We start from the raw sequence: 13,959 nt of genomic DNA on the forward strand, positions 1-13,959 counted from the left end.
GAGACAGATGTGAGAAAAGCTCTTCGTAATCCTTAGGGATGGACATTGCTAAGTAAAGAGAATGCAACAAACGTGAGGGAGAGCTCTGCTGCCCGGCACAGCGCAGCATCGTCCTGCAGAGCATGTTATCTGCAAGGGTATGCTCTTGCAGAGTCCTTGCAGAGTCCTGTCCTTACGCACAGTCCTGCAAGATACGCATGGAGTCTAGCATCATTTCCCAATAAGGTGCAGTAAGCCTTCAGAAGGCAGTCCAAATATGGAAAAGAAACCCTGTAATTCTCTTAAACAGTAGCTTCTACTACAGAAGATAATTAACTAATAGTCCCAGGTTATGAGTTTCAATAGTCCTTGAAGAGTCAGCAGTTTTCACGTTAAATGACCAGCAGTTTAAAAGCAATGAGACGTTAGGTTTTCTTGAAGAGTAATGCGACTCTGTGCAGGACAAACACAAGCTGTTCACGCCCTGCAACTCCAAAACCTAAGTTCACTTGTCCTCACTCAGAGTGAGGCAGATGGCAAGAGATCCTCGTTGTATTTTCTGCCATATGGTGCCAAGCACTGAGAAAGCGCACACAGGAGGAAGTGGAAGAGCAAGGGGAGATGCCGTATCGTGTCCATCTACTGAAACATTTACACTTCACTTATCGTTTTGCTGCCAGAAGGTGCTGCATCATAGCATGATTCGGCACCCCAGAGAGTCAACAGAAACAGTACTGTTAACTCATAAAGAAAACAGATCTCCTCTGACTCCATATGTATTTGTGAACAGAGACAAGCTCTGGTTTATCCAAAATGTTTGGAAGATTTAAAAAGTTATCACATCAGCCTCTTATCTAAAATGCAAACATTCACATTTGAGCTAGTCAGTTTAGGCCTTTTTTTATAGGCAACAAGGAGAAGTAGTTCATCATTTCAGACTGTGATTCCTCTAGCTGAGATACCAACTTGTGGGTTGGTGGCTTGGGCTTGTGGACTCATCTAGAGACTCTCCCAGTCCACCAGCGCACAGGAATCCCACCTCCAGTAAACTCCAGGCATTCTCCTCAACTTCACTGTTTATTCTTTCTTAAATCCTGCGTAGATCATGACACCTATTTCCACCTAGTTTTCTCTTCTGTAAAATAAGACTAATGCCTACCTCACCTATAATCATTTTACTTCGTTATAAAAGTTGATTGATAACGATTAAGGTCCAGTTTATATATCATATTCGTAGTAAGCAAACACCGATCTCTAAGCAACAAACTTTATTTTAATACCTCACAAAAAACAACGAGGGAAAAGGGCTTATCATAAATACAGGTACCATTAAAAACAAACACACCCACATCTGGAAGGCTCTGCTGTAAACAAAACGGATAAAAAAGGCTGAAAGTCAGATCAAAGTTTAACCAGACTCTGCAGCCTAAGCTGGCCAAATCCTAGCACGTTGCCACTGGTATATGACGCACCAAGAACACTCTGTCCCCAGTCGTGAATCAGGTAACTAGACGGAAAATGCTCTGGCAGACACTGGGGAATCAGGAAAAGATCACTCAGCAAAAGTTTTTTCACTCAGTAAAAAAACCTTCAAGGTCATCAGACCCCATCAGCACAGAATCTAAGGGTCTGCCATCTGATTAGACATCATTTGTAAAGTATTGCAAGAATTAAGTTTCAACCCCAAAGGAAACTGTCCATGCAATCATTTTAAGGCAAAGAAATCTCGCTGGAAAACTGTTTTTAGAAATAAGGACTGAACTAACTTTTTGTATCCTGTAGGAGGAATAACTAGATTAGCTTAGCCCTTCTGTGTGACGATGGTAAGGCTGATGATACACAAAGGCCTTGGGCATTGCACTAACCAAAACTGTTCCCTTGGATTCCTCCCAAGTATCTGTATCCAAATATTGCCTTTTTTCTTGCATTAAAATGATAAACTCCCAGTGGATATCTGTTTTATTTGAACAGCCCACAGAATAATGTGGTCTTGATCCATAATTAAGGTTCCTAGGCACCAGGGCAGTAAAACCAGAAACAACAAATATTTCAGTTTCTGAAGTCAAGTATTCATAGCTCTTTTAGGCCTCTAGGAGAGGAATTCCTCCATCCAGGTCTGGCTCCTGGTAAACTATTACCAGCATTGGGGAGTCTCCCTCATGGGTCAGACTTTTCGTTGTTCCTGCGGTGTAGAGCTGCGAGGAGGAGACGGGAAGAAAAATGATGGGTATTTCCTTAACCACTTAGGAAAGGGATCTGAAAATCCAAAGAAAGATTCTGAACTGAACTTTAATTAATGAGAAATGAAGAGTGTGTAGAACTCAGGTAGGTGAGGTGCCAGTTAGAGCTTTCTCAGGGGTTTTCAGCTCGACACAAAGTCCCAAATGCCAACTCTAACATGCACAGGAACCCCAGTTAAAAGAAGAGCTGACAACTATCAGTGGGGGGTGCAAATTTACCCAGGTAGCCTCCCAGGCACAAATACCACAGGTCACTTCTGCCACCTTTAAAGATTTTTCTAAGCAAAATGTAATGAAGCTCCGTCAGCCAGAGAAAAGGTAACAAGCCCTTTTGGATGCTACAACAAGTCACTGCAGGAGGAAGGTATGCGAGAGCTTACTTAGCTGCCAGGAAATCAAGTTTATGAATAAGACATTGTCCCAACAACTCCTTCTGCTTTAGGCAGAAAGAGCCAACTGCTAAGCAATAAGGCATCTCCAGGAAGACTGGGACCCTGTCAGGTCCATTTGCTGGCCAGCAGAGAAACACATAGCCCTTCAGCCCAGGAGGGTTGATAACGATATAATTTTGATAATTATACATAATAATGATGATAATTTTGCACAGCAGCGTGTAAAGTAATATCACATAAGCTTATTTGAAAAATACTAGCTCTTAAAGATTAAGCATAACCAGCTGTTTTCAAATGATTTCACCTCCATCTACCCTTCTTTAGGAAGAGGTTTGGTGCTGGAAACATACCCTCCATTAAGAGTAGGTGTCAAACCAAACAGCGTGCACAGCCCAACGGACATGAGCAGAGAGCTGAGCACCGTCACGACCGCTGCCAGTGCCAGACCCCATTTCGATTTCACCATGTCAATCTTCCCTGAAAAACAGGATGCAAAGTCTCAGTTACCAAGCAAAAGAAAACGACATATTAATAAAAAATCAAGAAGGGATCCTCATCCTGACTTATTTCAGCAGGTAGCTGAATATCCTGCAACCCAGGAGTAATGGTAGGTCAGTCTCAATGTCTGAAATGCAGCTCCCAGCTCCCAGACCCTCCCAGTATGTAAGAGGTACTGTAACAAGGGTGGGACAGAGGATAATGCGTGGCTTGCAGCTCCAACTAGTTCCAGTAGAGCACTGTTGAGGCATGAAAAAAGGAACTTAAATATGGCTAGTAAGGTCTAAAACCACCAGCTCAGAACATGTATTTGGACTGTCTGACAATGAATTAGTCTCTCTAAACTGGAAAAAATGCCATTACTATGGCATTTAAAGCTGCCTAAGACAGAAAACACCTCAGAAGATATCACAAGGAGTAACACCACACTGGCTAAGAGGGACAAATTAGCAGAAATCAGATAAACAGGACTACTAATTTTCTACATGACAGTTCAGGGTAAAATGTCAACACCACCTTTCCTGCTGAAACAGGAGGGAACTGCAGTGCTATGGACAGGAGTCTCTTATCTGTAGCCAGGCAAAGGGCACCGCACCACTGATCCCTTACATATATTCAGCTGGCAGGTGCACAGGTGGCTTATTAGCTTGCTCTCCCCTCAAGGCTCTCCACCCCACAAACCTACGTGTGGAGAAGTAGATGTAAGCGAAGAGTATAATGTAGGTGGTGACGAGGGGTATCAGCTCAGCAATGCCAATCTCTTCCTTGAAGTGGACGTGAACGATGTTCTCCTCTCGCAGCGTGCAGTTAGGGCTGGGATGCAGCAGCTTGAGGCGAGAGCGGAGGCTGCTGAGGAACCTGAGATGAAAAGCAAGCAGGAGGACGTCACTTACACTGTACCCAGCAACCAGCACACAATTCCAAGGAGGAGCTCAGTGGGTATAGATCAAGTCGGAAGAAGCTCCACAGATTCACACAGAGTTACAAAGCATGGTTCTCTCTAGGCCTGGCTCCTAAGTCTGTTCCTCTGTGGCCCAAACTACATTTGTCATATCCGTACTGTGGCAATCTCACAGACCTTGCTTTCTATGAAGATTCAAAGATAGCTCTGAAGACTCAGCAAAATCATTTAAAGCAAGGGCTCATCATCCAAAATCTTGGCCCTGGGGAACAGAACATGCTGTAATCTCCAACATCCCCTGAATTTTACATAAGTACGGCTGATGAAAGGTGCTACGTGACAGTCCTTGAGGCTGAAGTGTTCTTGCATGGGCGGCAGCAGAGCAAGTTTCGACTACTGTGGGGCCAATTCTGTCCTAGGCATTCCTTGGGGAATTCTGTGCAGCACTGAGCAGAGCGTTTAGTCCTCAGGTCCACTCAATCCAAGCCAGCTTTGCCAACACTGCCGAAGGGGTTTCACAGTTGGTACCAGCTGAATTAGTGCTTACTGGAAAGCAAACCACTCTATGCACCAGAAACTGGGTCAAAACAGACCTACTGGGCCTTGGCTGCAACAATGACAGCTCCGTGTGCAGATGAAGCCATCATCAGAGAAACTCGCATTGGCAGCTTTGGGTATTATATGTACTTTTTTTAAAGAGAAACTGAGAATTGATAGTATTTTATTTCCTTAAAACACAGCAAGTTTTCTCCCAAAACCAGCACGCTGTTTTTCTATAGCACATTCAGAAGATCCTAAAATACTCTAAAACACAAGAAAATGGAGATTAAAGAAAAATGTAACAATAATCAGAGTAAACAGCACACTTGCCAAGAATTGAACAAGGGTTCCCTAACATAGAAATAGCACAGCTAAAGCTCCTTACCTGGAATCATATCGCTGGAGACCCAGTGTGACAGTGTATGATACCACTCGCTTCCTATTATAGAGGTTCACCCCGCTGTACTTCCCAGGGAGTCCAAACAACAGATCTGCAAAAACGCAGTATGAACGAAACATTAGGATAACAACAAAATAAACAAAAAAGATGGGATACAAGAGGTGTTCATTGTGAAGAATGTCGAATGAGAACTACTGTTCTTATAGGAAGCGCTTTCTCAGAGCTCCGGTGAGACCTTATCGATGGGGATACATACCTGGTGCAGGGGAGTAAAGAAGATGGAGCGTCTCTTCTCAGTGGTGTCCAGTGACAGGACAAGAGGCAACGGGCACAAATTAAAACATGGGAAATTCCCTTTAAACACAAGAAAAATCTTCCTTCCTGTGGAGACATTGTCTGTCCTCATCTTCTTCCTGACCGGGCAGTCTGTAGCAGACAAGGTCTGCCCTCTAATCCTAACCTATAAACTCTCACCTAGCTCATCACTCATTCCTCAGCAAAGCTCTACGCGTTCCCGCTGCTCGCTCACACAAAGGACAACTCCTCCCCTCCCGGCCTGTCCTTCCTGAAGAGCCTGGGTCTACCCACAGCAGCACTCCAGTACTGCGAGCTACCCCACGTCATCTCTGTGAGCTGGATGAGGTTGCACACACCTCCAACTGCACACACCTCTAATTCCTCCTGTTTGCTCCCCATGCTGTGTGTGTGTTAGCGTACAGGCACGTCACGTGGGCACCCAATTTGTTCTTCACAGAGGAGACAGACGTTATCTTTAAGGATGCAGCCAAAGAAATCCTTGGACGCTTGTTTTTGTGCATGTTGGTGCGTGATTTGAACCAGAGGTTTCAGGAAGACTTTGCATTGCAAAGGACCATTTAATGTCTCTTCTGTTAATCTTATGCGCTAAAATGCAGACTTAAAAAAATTCTGCATCATGATGAACACTACCACTGTTCTCAGGAATTCCCAGGATATTGCAGACCTCTACCTTGTTTGTGAATGAGCGCTCAAAGGGAGGCTCCATGTGCTCCAAACCACACAGTGTGGACACACTCTGGATGCTCAAAAAATAACCTTTAAAACAAACTCACTTGAGGGTTACAAAACCCCTGTGCAGACTGGTCATACTATAGGCCTCCTGACACCTACAAAGTTCCTTTGAAAGCAAAGGAACAGCATTTCCTCTGGCCTTTTGGAACCACTAAACAATACGATCCCAGACACAGTCAGACTTACTTTTTTAATTAAGAAAGAAAAATACTTTTATGATATCCAGTGTCAACCCAGGGTATATGCAAGCAACTCTCAGTGAACGCACAAGAGGGAGCAGGATGAATGTTCATTTATCTGTGACAATGAGACAGCCTTTGAGTATGACAGACAAGAGCGTGAGGGGAAAAAAGATAGGCTAGAGCATATGTAGAGTACGAAGAACAAAAAGACTCAGACAAGTTACCTGCTATTTTTACACCTACAGAAAGGAGTCTGACCGAGTGGAATAATTCACCTTCCACAAATACAGAACTGAATTCAAATACAGATATAAAATGAGAGATGACATATATTTGGTAGTTTCATTCCAGACTCTGTGAGTAACAAAATGCCACCCGATTTGGTAATATTGGCAATCGAGATGTTGGAGATACCAAGGACAAAACTGCGATGCAAGCTGTAGGCATTTCTCACAGCTTCTTTGGCACTTCAGCCTCTTACCTTTGAGAGTAGCTGATGTTTGTAATGTCTTTGGTTCATGCTGGTAGATGGTTTTGATGATATCTGGATCAGCATTGAATCGCTCTCGGTCATTCTGCCAGAAGTTCCCTGGAGACAGTAACAGACAGCCGTGTTCGGGGAGCAGATTCCGCAGCTTCTTGAGGCCAGGCAGAAGATCTGTTACCTGAAGGCAAACTTCCTCCAAGCTTTTGACACCAGAACTGAAACGCAAACAAAGGTTAGACACCGGCATGTATGTTGCAACTCTCACAAACAACAGGCAAAGCTGCCGAGATGAATACCCGAAGGACCTGCGTCACCACATTACTGCTCCTGTTCTTCATAACTGAGGATCAAGAGCCTCGGGCCATAGACCAGGATCTCACTGTAATGGGCGTACAGACTCCAGAACCCCATCATCATTTCTCTGCGTACTGTCTGGCCACAGAGCTTTCACTCTTCACCCATCCTAGGTGCCACAATTTTCAGTTCCACATTTAAGATGCCTCCAGTCTACAGAGAAACTGTCTCCCTGGAATTCTTCAAAGACCTTAAAGTCCTCCGCACACTTCTTTCCACATACGCAATGGGACATTTTACAGGTACCTTTATTAGCCTTCCTGAAGTGGGTTATTTAAGGTGTACAGAGTGCTCTAAAATGTACAAAGGATTCAATACCTGCAACTGTGCAAAATGTTTTCAGAATTCCTCTGCATTCTATGGAAAAGAAAATGCCTTACAGGCTCAGAAATTAACAGAGGTGTAACTGGTATGAAATGGAACTTGTGTTTGTTCCCAAGCTTCATTTTAACACAGTTACATAATCCTTATCAACTAGTAATTCAAGCAAGACTCAACTTGGGCTTACAAGAGGATATGACTGTGAAGGTTTAGTGGCAAAACCTGTCAGCTCGCTATTTGGCTAGACAAGGAAGAGCTGCTGGTCCAGAAGAGAACAATTCCCTTAACATGATATGGGCAACTGGTGGGATTTGCACAGGAAGGGTATATTTAAGAAAGGCTAAGTTAAGATACAAGAGACCAGTCTTCCCTGGCTCCAGTCTCACAGATCACAGAGAAAGTGGCCCCAGAAGACAAATCAGTTAGGGTCCTATTGTAAAATGCCTTCTCTAGAGGAGTTTAAATGAAAACATGGAAACCAACTCATGAGTTACGTCTTTGTGAACACTCCCTCCAGAATGTACATTCTGTCACTATATGGCAAGCTACCTAGAAGGGTCACAGCTACCAAAAGAAAATACTAGAAAATATGCTTGAAAATACTGTGTTTATAGGAACAGAAGCTTTCTGAAAGACTATCTAAAGGAACGATGCAGTGATGCCTCCGATAATAGCTCCCAGAAGAGTAAGACTTTTGTTTTGTATTTCAGCTTTAGCTAGCTCTGAAACATAACAGTGATGACAGTTTATATCGCAGCTAAGCCTATGTACGTTCTTATTTGTGAAGCAAACGCGCACAGCCAATGTCCCTACCAGTATGTTGTGGATGCAGAGAGTGATACCAAAACACATGACCTGGAGCAAACTACAAATTTCAGGTCACTTCTGACTTTTTACAAATGATGACTGCTCAAAGATTCAGCGATCTTACCACCAATGAAAATATAATCACTTTGTGTTTCTTATCCAGTTGTCAATAATCTTCAGCTCCTTCTGTACCACTTTAGTATAAAATAATGCTTTTTTCATATTAAGAAAATCAGCTGCACTTAACTTTGATACTGACAAAAGCAACTGACAGCAAGGAACTTCACAATGACTTCCGAGGTAATTTCAGAATTTATCTCAAAGTTAGATGTTTCCTGAAATACCTGAGGCTGTCACCAAAATGGGAGCCTTTACCCCAAGGTTCAGGTCTAGATGCCTAAACCAACTATCCAGCCTTTTCCTCCCGGTTGCTATGTAAGTTTAATTTTGCTTCCACGCTGCATCACTGTTCATCAAGGGCAACACCAAGGGGAGATAATAAGAAGACAACACACATCCTGGGAGCAAGTTGTTTCTAACTGGTAACTGGCAACTATATACAGATTACTATCTGAAGTTACACATATGATAAAGGAGGAGATGAACTGAAACACAGAAAGAATGTCAGTGCCAAGGCTTTGTGAGTTGGTAGGAAAGAGCAACATATTTAACAGCATAAATGGCATTTCTAAAAAATTATCACAGAGAGAGCAGACAGCTAGCTTGTAAGGAATGGTCTAAAAAAAAGGACAAATCACCAGGTAGAGTAGTAAAGTGGACGCTTTCAAAAATGAAGCAATGAAGGAAGTATGAACAAGCAGTAAATCTTCCCTATGCATGTGAGCTAGAGGACAAAGAATGAAGAAAGCTCCTGGCTGAAAAGCTAGCAGATGATCAAAGACTCTAATCCCACCATTTTTCACCACACTTGGCCTGTTCTCAGCATCATTATTCTCACCAGAAGTTAGCACAAAAATTGTGATGCAGTAAAGAACTAGGTTAACAGGAAGATGGTCATAGGGCTGCTGAAAGGGGAACCACCAGTATTGAGGAAAACAAAGAGGAATTTCTCACAGACAGTTCAGAGAACCAGGATTATTATATATTTTTATTAATAATCTTGGAATAAGATATAGGGACATCTGCCAATGACACAAAATAAAGAAACACCGTTAATACAGAAAAGGAACAGAGTATCTGAAACGGGTGATGCAATGGCTGGAATAAATTTAAACCCCATTCTGTTAACAGCACAAAGTGCAAGACCATGCACCTGGGGACTAAAAAAAGTTTCTGCTATAAGGTGGGAGCTCATCAGCTGGAAATGACAGAGGGGGACATGGGGAAGTTAATCAATCACTTAATAATGTGTAAAATTGATGTGACTGACCATGAAAAAGGGACCTGCAATCTCACTATATTCCAGGAAAGGCATTTCCATGGAAAATAACGCACAAATGAGACTTCTCTGAGAATACCGTGTACCATTCTAATCTCCCACATTCGGGAATGATACACTAACAACAGTGCCAAGAGGAGCAACCAGGATGACAAACTGAATACAGAGCCGTCTTACCAGAGTAAGCCAAGAGTTTCATATGTTTAGCTTAACAAACAAGGATTTGGGGTGGCGGGTATGAGTTCTCCCTGTAAATATCTGGAAGCAGAGGAAAGCTATTTTTGTACAAAGGCTGTATCAGGACAAAACCAAGCAGGTATAAACTGGTCCTAAATATAGCCGAAGTGGAAAGACAGGAGAAGGTTCCTGACCATCTGAAATTCTAGAAGAGCTTCACAATAGGCATGGTGGGGTCAAATGAACTTGCTTTAATAGGAAGTTTGCATGCTTACAAAGGGATTACATGACACTGCTATCTGCTGTAACACGTATAACCTTGGAGGACCCTTACAGACCCCTCCGCCTCAGACTCTGACTGGAAGGTTCCTGACAATCATCAGTGACTAGAGGACAGGCAAGTTCTCTAGCACAAAAGCTAAACTGCTCTATGCACAGGATGGATATGATGTCACTTGTTAGCAGTGATCTCCCATTTTCTTTTAATTTTGAGAATCTTACAAATTCAAAGCTAATAATCAGACTCACGAGGCAGTAATTTAGCAGATGGGTGTATACAACAGTGGGCCAGTCTGCCTTCTCCACAAACTTTAATAAGCAGTAATTACCTGTCTCTCAGGGCATGGTTTCTAATCTCCTCCACTAGCTGGAAGACACGGGACAGTGGTGAACGAAATACATCAACAGCAAGGAAGTTCTTCTGCCATGGGGAGACAGTAGCTTTCACAAAGATCTGCTGAATGTAGGCCACAGGAGCACCAACATACTGTGGGGAAAACCAGAGGGAGAATGAAAACACACGGTGAGTGGGAAGCTGCTTAGCAGAATTAGACCACAGCTTGGCAACCTTTCAGGAAGGGGTTTGCCAGACTATATTTCCTTTCCCGAATTAGAGGTGAAACATGACAGTACTAACCTAGCAAGAACAAAAAGAGTCTGTTTCTCAAAGAGGCAAAATGCCACTGACCATTTTGGCATCAGTCTGTTGCACTTCTTTGTGAGGCAGAGGCTCCCAGCTCTTGCTGAATTTGGTACCGGAACGAAAGGCAGGAGCAGGGACTCGCTGCCTGTCGCAGATGCGTCTCACAATGCTGCAGTTCCCCCAGCCTGTGCTGATTCTGCTGTGTGCCATTTAAATCTTCCCGGTCTCTGTGCCCAGGCTGCTGACCCTGCTCTGGGGACTGCAGCGTGACATGCCATGGCAGCCAGAACTTTTGTGCTCTATTAGCTGAACTAGGCAACAAAAGCAGAAGGGAAGATTTAATCAGCCACCAGCAGCCCGAGTTAATAGCATAGTGCAAAAAGCCCCCAGTGGCACCAGGGAGTGTAGAAGGCAGCAAATTATTTCAATCACAGTGAAAAGAGCACACATGGAGAGAGTAGAGAGCTGGAGCCATCAAAAGCATTAATCCAATACGTAACTTCTACTTAAGAGAGACCCTGGAATGAAAAAGAACAATGCAGGTTATGAAGGATGACTTTAGAATTGCTTCCTGATGTCCTGGACCAGGCTATCAGCCTTCTTGGAAAGCATCAGGGTTCCAGTTTGTTCATGCAAAAGAAAAGTTAATTCTTTACCCTTAACATAGGGTTATAAGTCTAGTTTACCTGCATGATACATACCAGCCAATTAAAAAAAAAAACAAAACACAATCAAACCCACCTTTAACTTATACCCAATTCACCAGGTTCTTCAAGCATCCCTGCACCCCCTAGACCACGCTGTAGTAGCTAGCTCCACAGCTGGAATCTCTGTCTGCCTAAATTCTAATTCGAATGAAAAACTCTTGATTGTGACCTTAAGAAAAAAGTCTATGTCTTGGAGATGAAGCCTAGACTACCTACACCATCAGAAAAAACTCTGCTAGATGCAGTATTTTAAAGCCAAAGGAGAGAAAATGGCAAGTGCTGAGGAGCTGGACAGTCTGTCTTCCACCTCCAGGCCAGACAGACATTTCCATTCTGACAGCTAGTTAGTGATCTTTGAAGGATAAGCTGGTTGATAGCCAGAATCCAGATCCCTTCAGAGAGAGGTTGACAACACCAAAACCACCATCGTAATTACAGGTAGCATCTCCACAGACAGTTACAGCAGGAAAGGCTGACTAATTCCGATTCTCACCCTTCAGAGGAGGCCGAGGGCAGGTATGTGAAGCGGTGTGTGTCAGCAGGAGGCTTGTCCTGCTGCTCTAGGGAAACTGCATGCCTTCATATGACATTAGGAAATTGGGGCCTGTTATGCCAGAACCCATCATTAAACTTGTTTAACACCTAATAATGCTTTTAAAAGTGTACTACTTGCCTTAGGTGAAGTTATCCTTGAAAAATGGGCTCTTAAACAGCATTTCAAAACTTTTAAGTCTTGCAAATGCCTAGCATCCGTTTTTCTGAGAGAGTAAGACTAACACAAGACAAATACAGCCTAAACTTAGCAGTTACACAACCCAACACCTCACCAGAAATATTTTCCGTTGATTACAGTAAAGTGCAGGTAACAGAGAGGGGATGTTTCACCATCTCATCTCCCCCACACACACCCCCCCAGCTACCTCCAGTGCAGGACTCACCCAGTCAGGACGCTCGCTGAGATCCCCTTGCTGCAGACCCGAGTCTGGAGAAGGTGGAGAGTAATCCTTCACGGGGGTGCTGTACTCCACAGGTCCTGTTCCAGGCAGCGGCAGCTTCAGCAGCGGGTAACTATGATTAAGACATAAGCAAGAAACACTGCACTTTGGTTTTAAGTAGGCTTTTAGGCATTCTCCAAGAAGAGCTCAAAAAATGAATGGGTGATGAAAAATAAGCCCGCTCCAGCTAAATGCAACCTCTGCAGGACAGGACACACAGCTGCAATACAAGAGGGCTTTAGCTCTCATACAAACTGTTTGATGTGTTTCCCCAGCACAAGAGATAATTGGTCTTTCTCCCTTGGAAAGGGATAACCAAAAATCCTGGGAGAAAAAGAAGCGAAGTTCTTGCAGGACCTCACCTGAATTACTCTCCACCACCTGAAAGTTAGCAGTGCTAAAAACATTAAGTACAGCCATGTCTCAACTATTCCGTAGCCCGCACAAAAATGAGACATTCATTGTATTCAGGTGGCTGCTTTCCTGACCCAAACCCTATACTAATCACCTAATTTTCCTTATTAAGATTTAAACTATTTCCAATATTTGTCATTAACTTCACTGGTCCTCAAAGGGCTTTTAATAGCAGCAATGAGACACCAAAACAGCCACGAAATATTTACCTTCTTGCTCCTTTGCTACTACAATCTTCAGATGACTGTAGCAGCTATCCCACAACAAAGACTTCAAGCTATTTGAAAGTTGAGAAACTGAGGTTTCAGGGCGTTTAGAATAGTGTTTTTAGCTCCAGAGGTTCTCAAAAGTGATGAAAATTGTATCAGAACTGAACTGGTGGAAAAAGCAAGACTGCTGTTACAGAGATGCCAACAAGTGGGAATTGTCAGCACCAAAATGAACCAGACCTGAGTTCCCTGAGCTTGCTGACAATATAACTTCTGTCTTTTTGTTGTCTGATGCGCAACAATCTATCAGGCCTTAAATTTCTGACATATTTCCCCTTTATAGCTGAACTTTTCTTGCAATATTGCCAGAATAAATATAAAGGCCTTGGGATTGTTTTCATGCAATAGTCTGCCCACTTCGTTAGGGATTAGCCTGAAACAGCAAAGGCCAAGGAGGGGACAAGCAGCAGCTAAAGACAAGGCTTCAGACTGCACAACAAAAGGCTGAAGAAGAACAATGAAATCAGAAGCAAAGCTTGTTGGATTTGCTATTTTCTTAGTCTGACAAAACCACAACATCTAATTATTATCATTTCATTGTGCAGCGGAAGGGAAGAGAAAAAGAAAGAATAAAATCATGTCGTAATACATCAGAGGTGCAAATGCTCAACAAAAGCCACAATCAGGAGACACAGCACAGCCTCTTTTCTCTCACAAGCAGCAATCAGTTTTAGTCCTTCCAAACGACACGTAGCACCTGCCTGTCACAAATGATCTGCTGAAAACACAAGCCTGGGGGAGATACATACAGCAATCATCCTGCGTCTGACTGAGGCTGCGACAGACATAAATTAAAATGATAAAATCGAGTATATGTGATAAACAAAGCAGAATGAGTTGAACAGGTGACCGAGGAAGAATGATTTTTTCACTAAAGGACTTTGATGTTGATGCCTGAGTAAGTCCAGAAATCTAAGGAAAACAC

General features: G+C 43.2%; 1 protein-coding gene across 4 annotated transcripts in view; it reads right to left on the reverse strand.

The window, feature by feature from the left end:
- Positions 1–13,959, reverse strand: part of SCAP (SREBF chaperone) — a 66,652-nt gene that overhangs the window by 20,545 nt on the left and 32,148 nt on the right. For 3 of the 4 annotated variants that reach the window (XM_072854917.1, XM_072854916.1, XM_072854915.1), the window contains 6 exons: positions 12,295–12,424; positions 10,336–10,493; positions 6,664–6,884; positions 4,936–5,041; positions 3,795–3,967; positions 2,962–3,088 (listed from right to left, as the gene is read on the reverse strand). In XM_072854917.1, coding sequence (XP_072711018.1) covers positions 2,962–3,088; positions 3,795–3,967; positions 4,936–5,041; positions 6,664–6,884; positions 10,336–10,493; positions 12,295–12,424 — 915 coding nt within the window. Of the gene's footprint in view, positions 1–2,961; positions 3,089–3,794; positions 3,968–4,935; positions 5,042–6,663; positions 6,885–10,335; positions 10,494–10,694; positions 10,961–12,294; positions 12,426–13,959 lie in introns of those variants that run through there. The other variant, XM_072854918.1, reaches the window with a different exon arrangement.

This window comes from Ciconia boyciana, chromosome 2, assembly GCF_034638445.1.
Source record: "Ciconia boyciana chromosome 2, ASM3463844v1, whole genome shotgun sequence".
NCBI lineage: Eukaryota > Metazoa > Chordata > Aves > Ciconiiformes > Ciconiidae > Ciconia > Ciconia boyciana.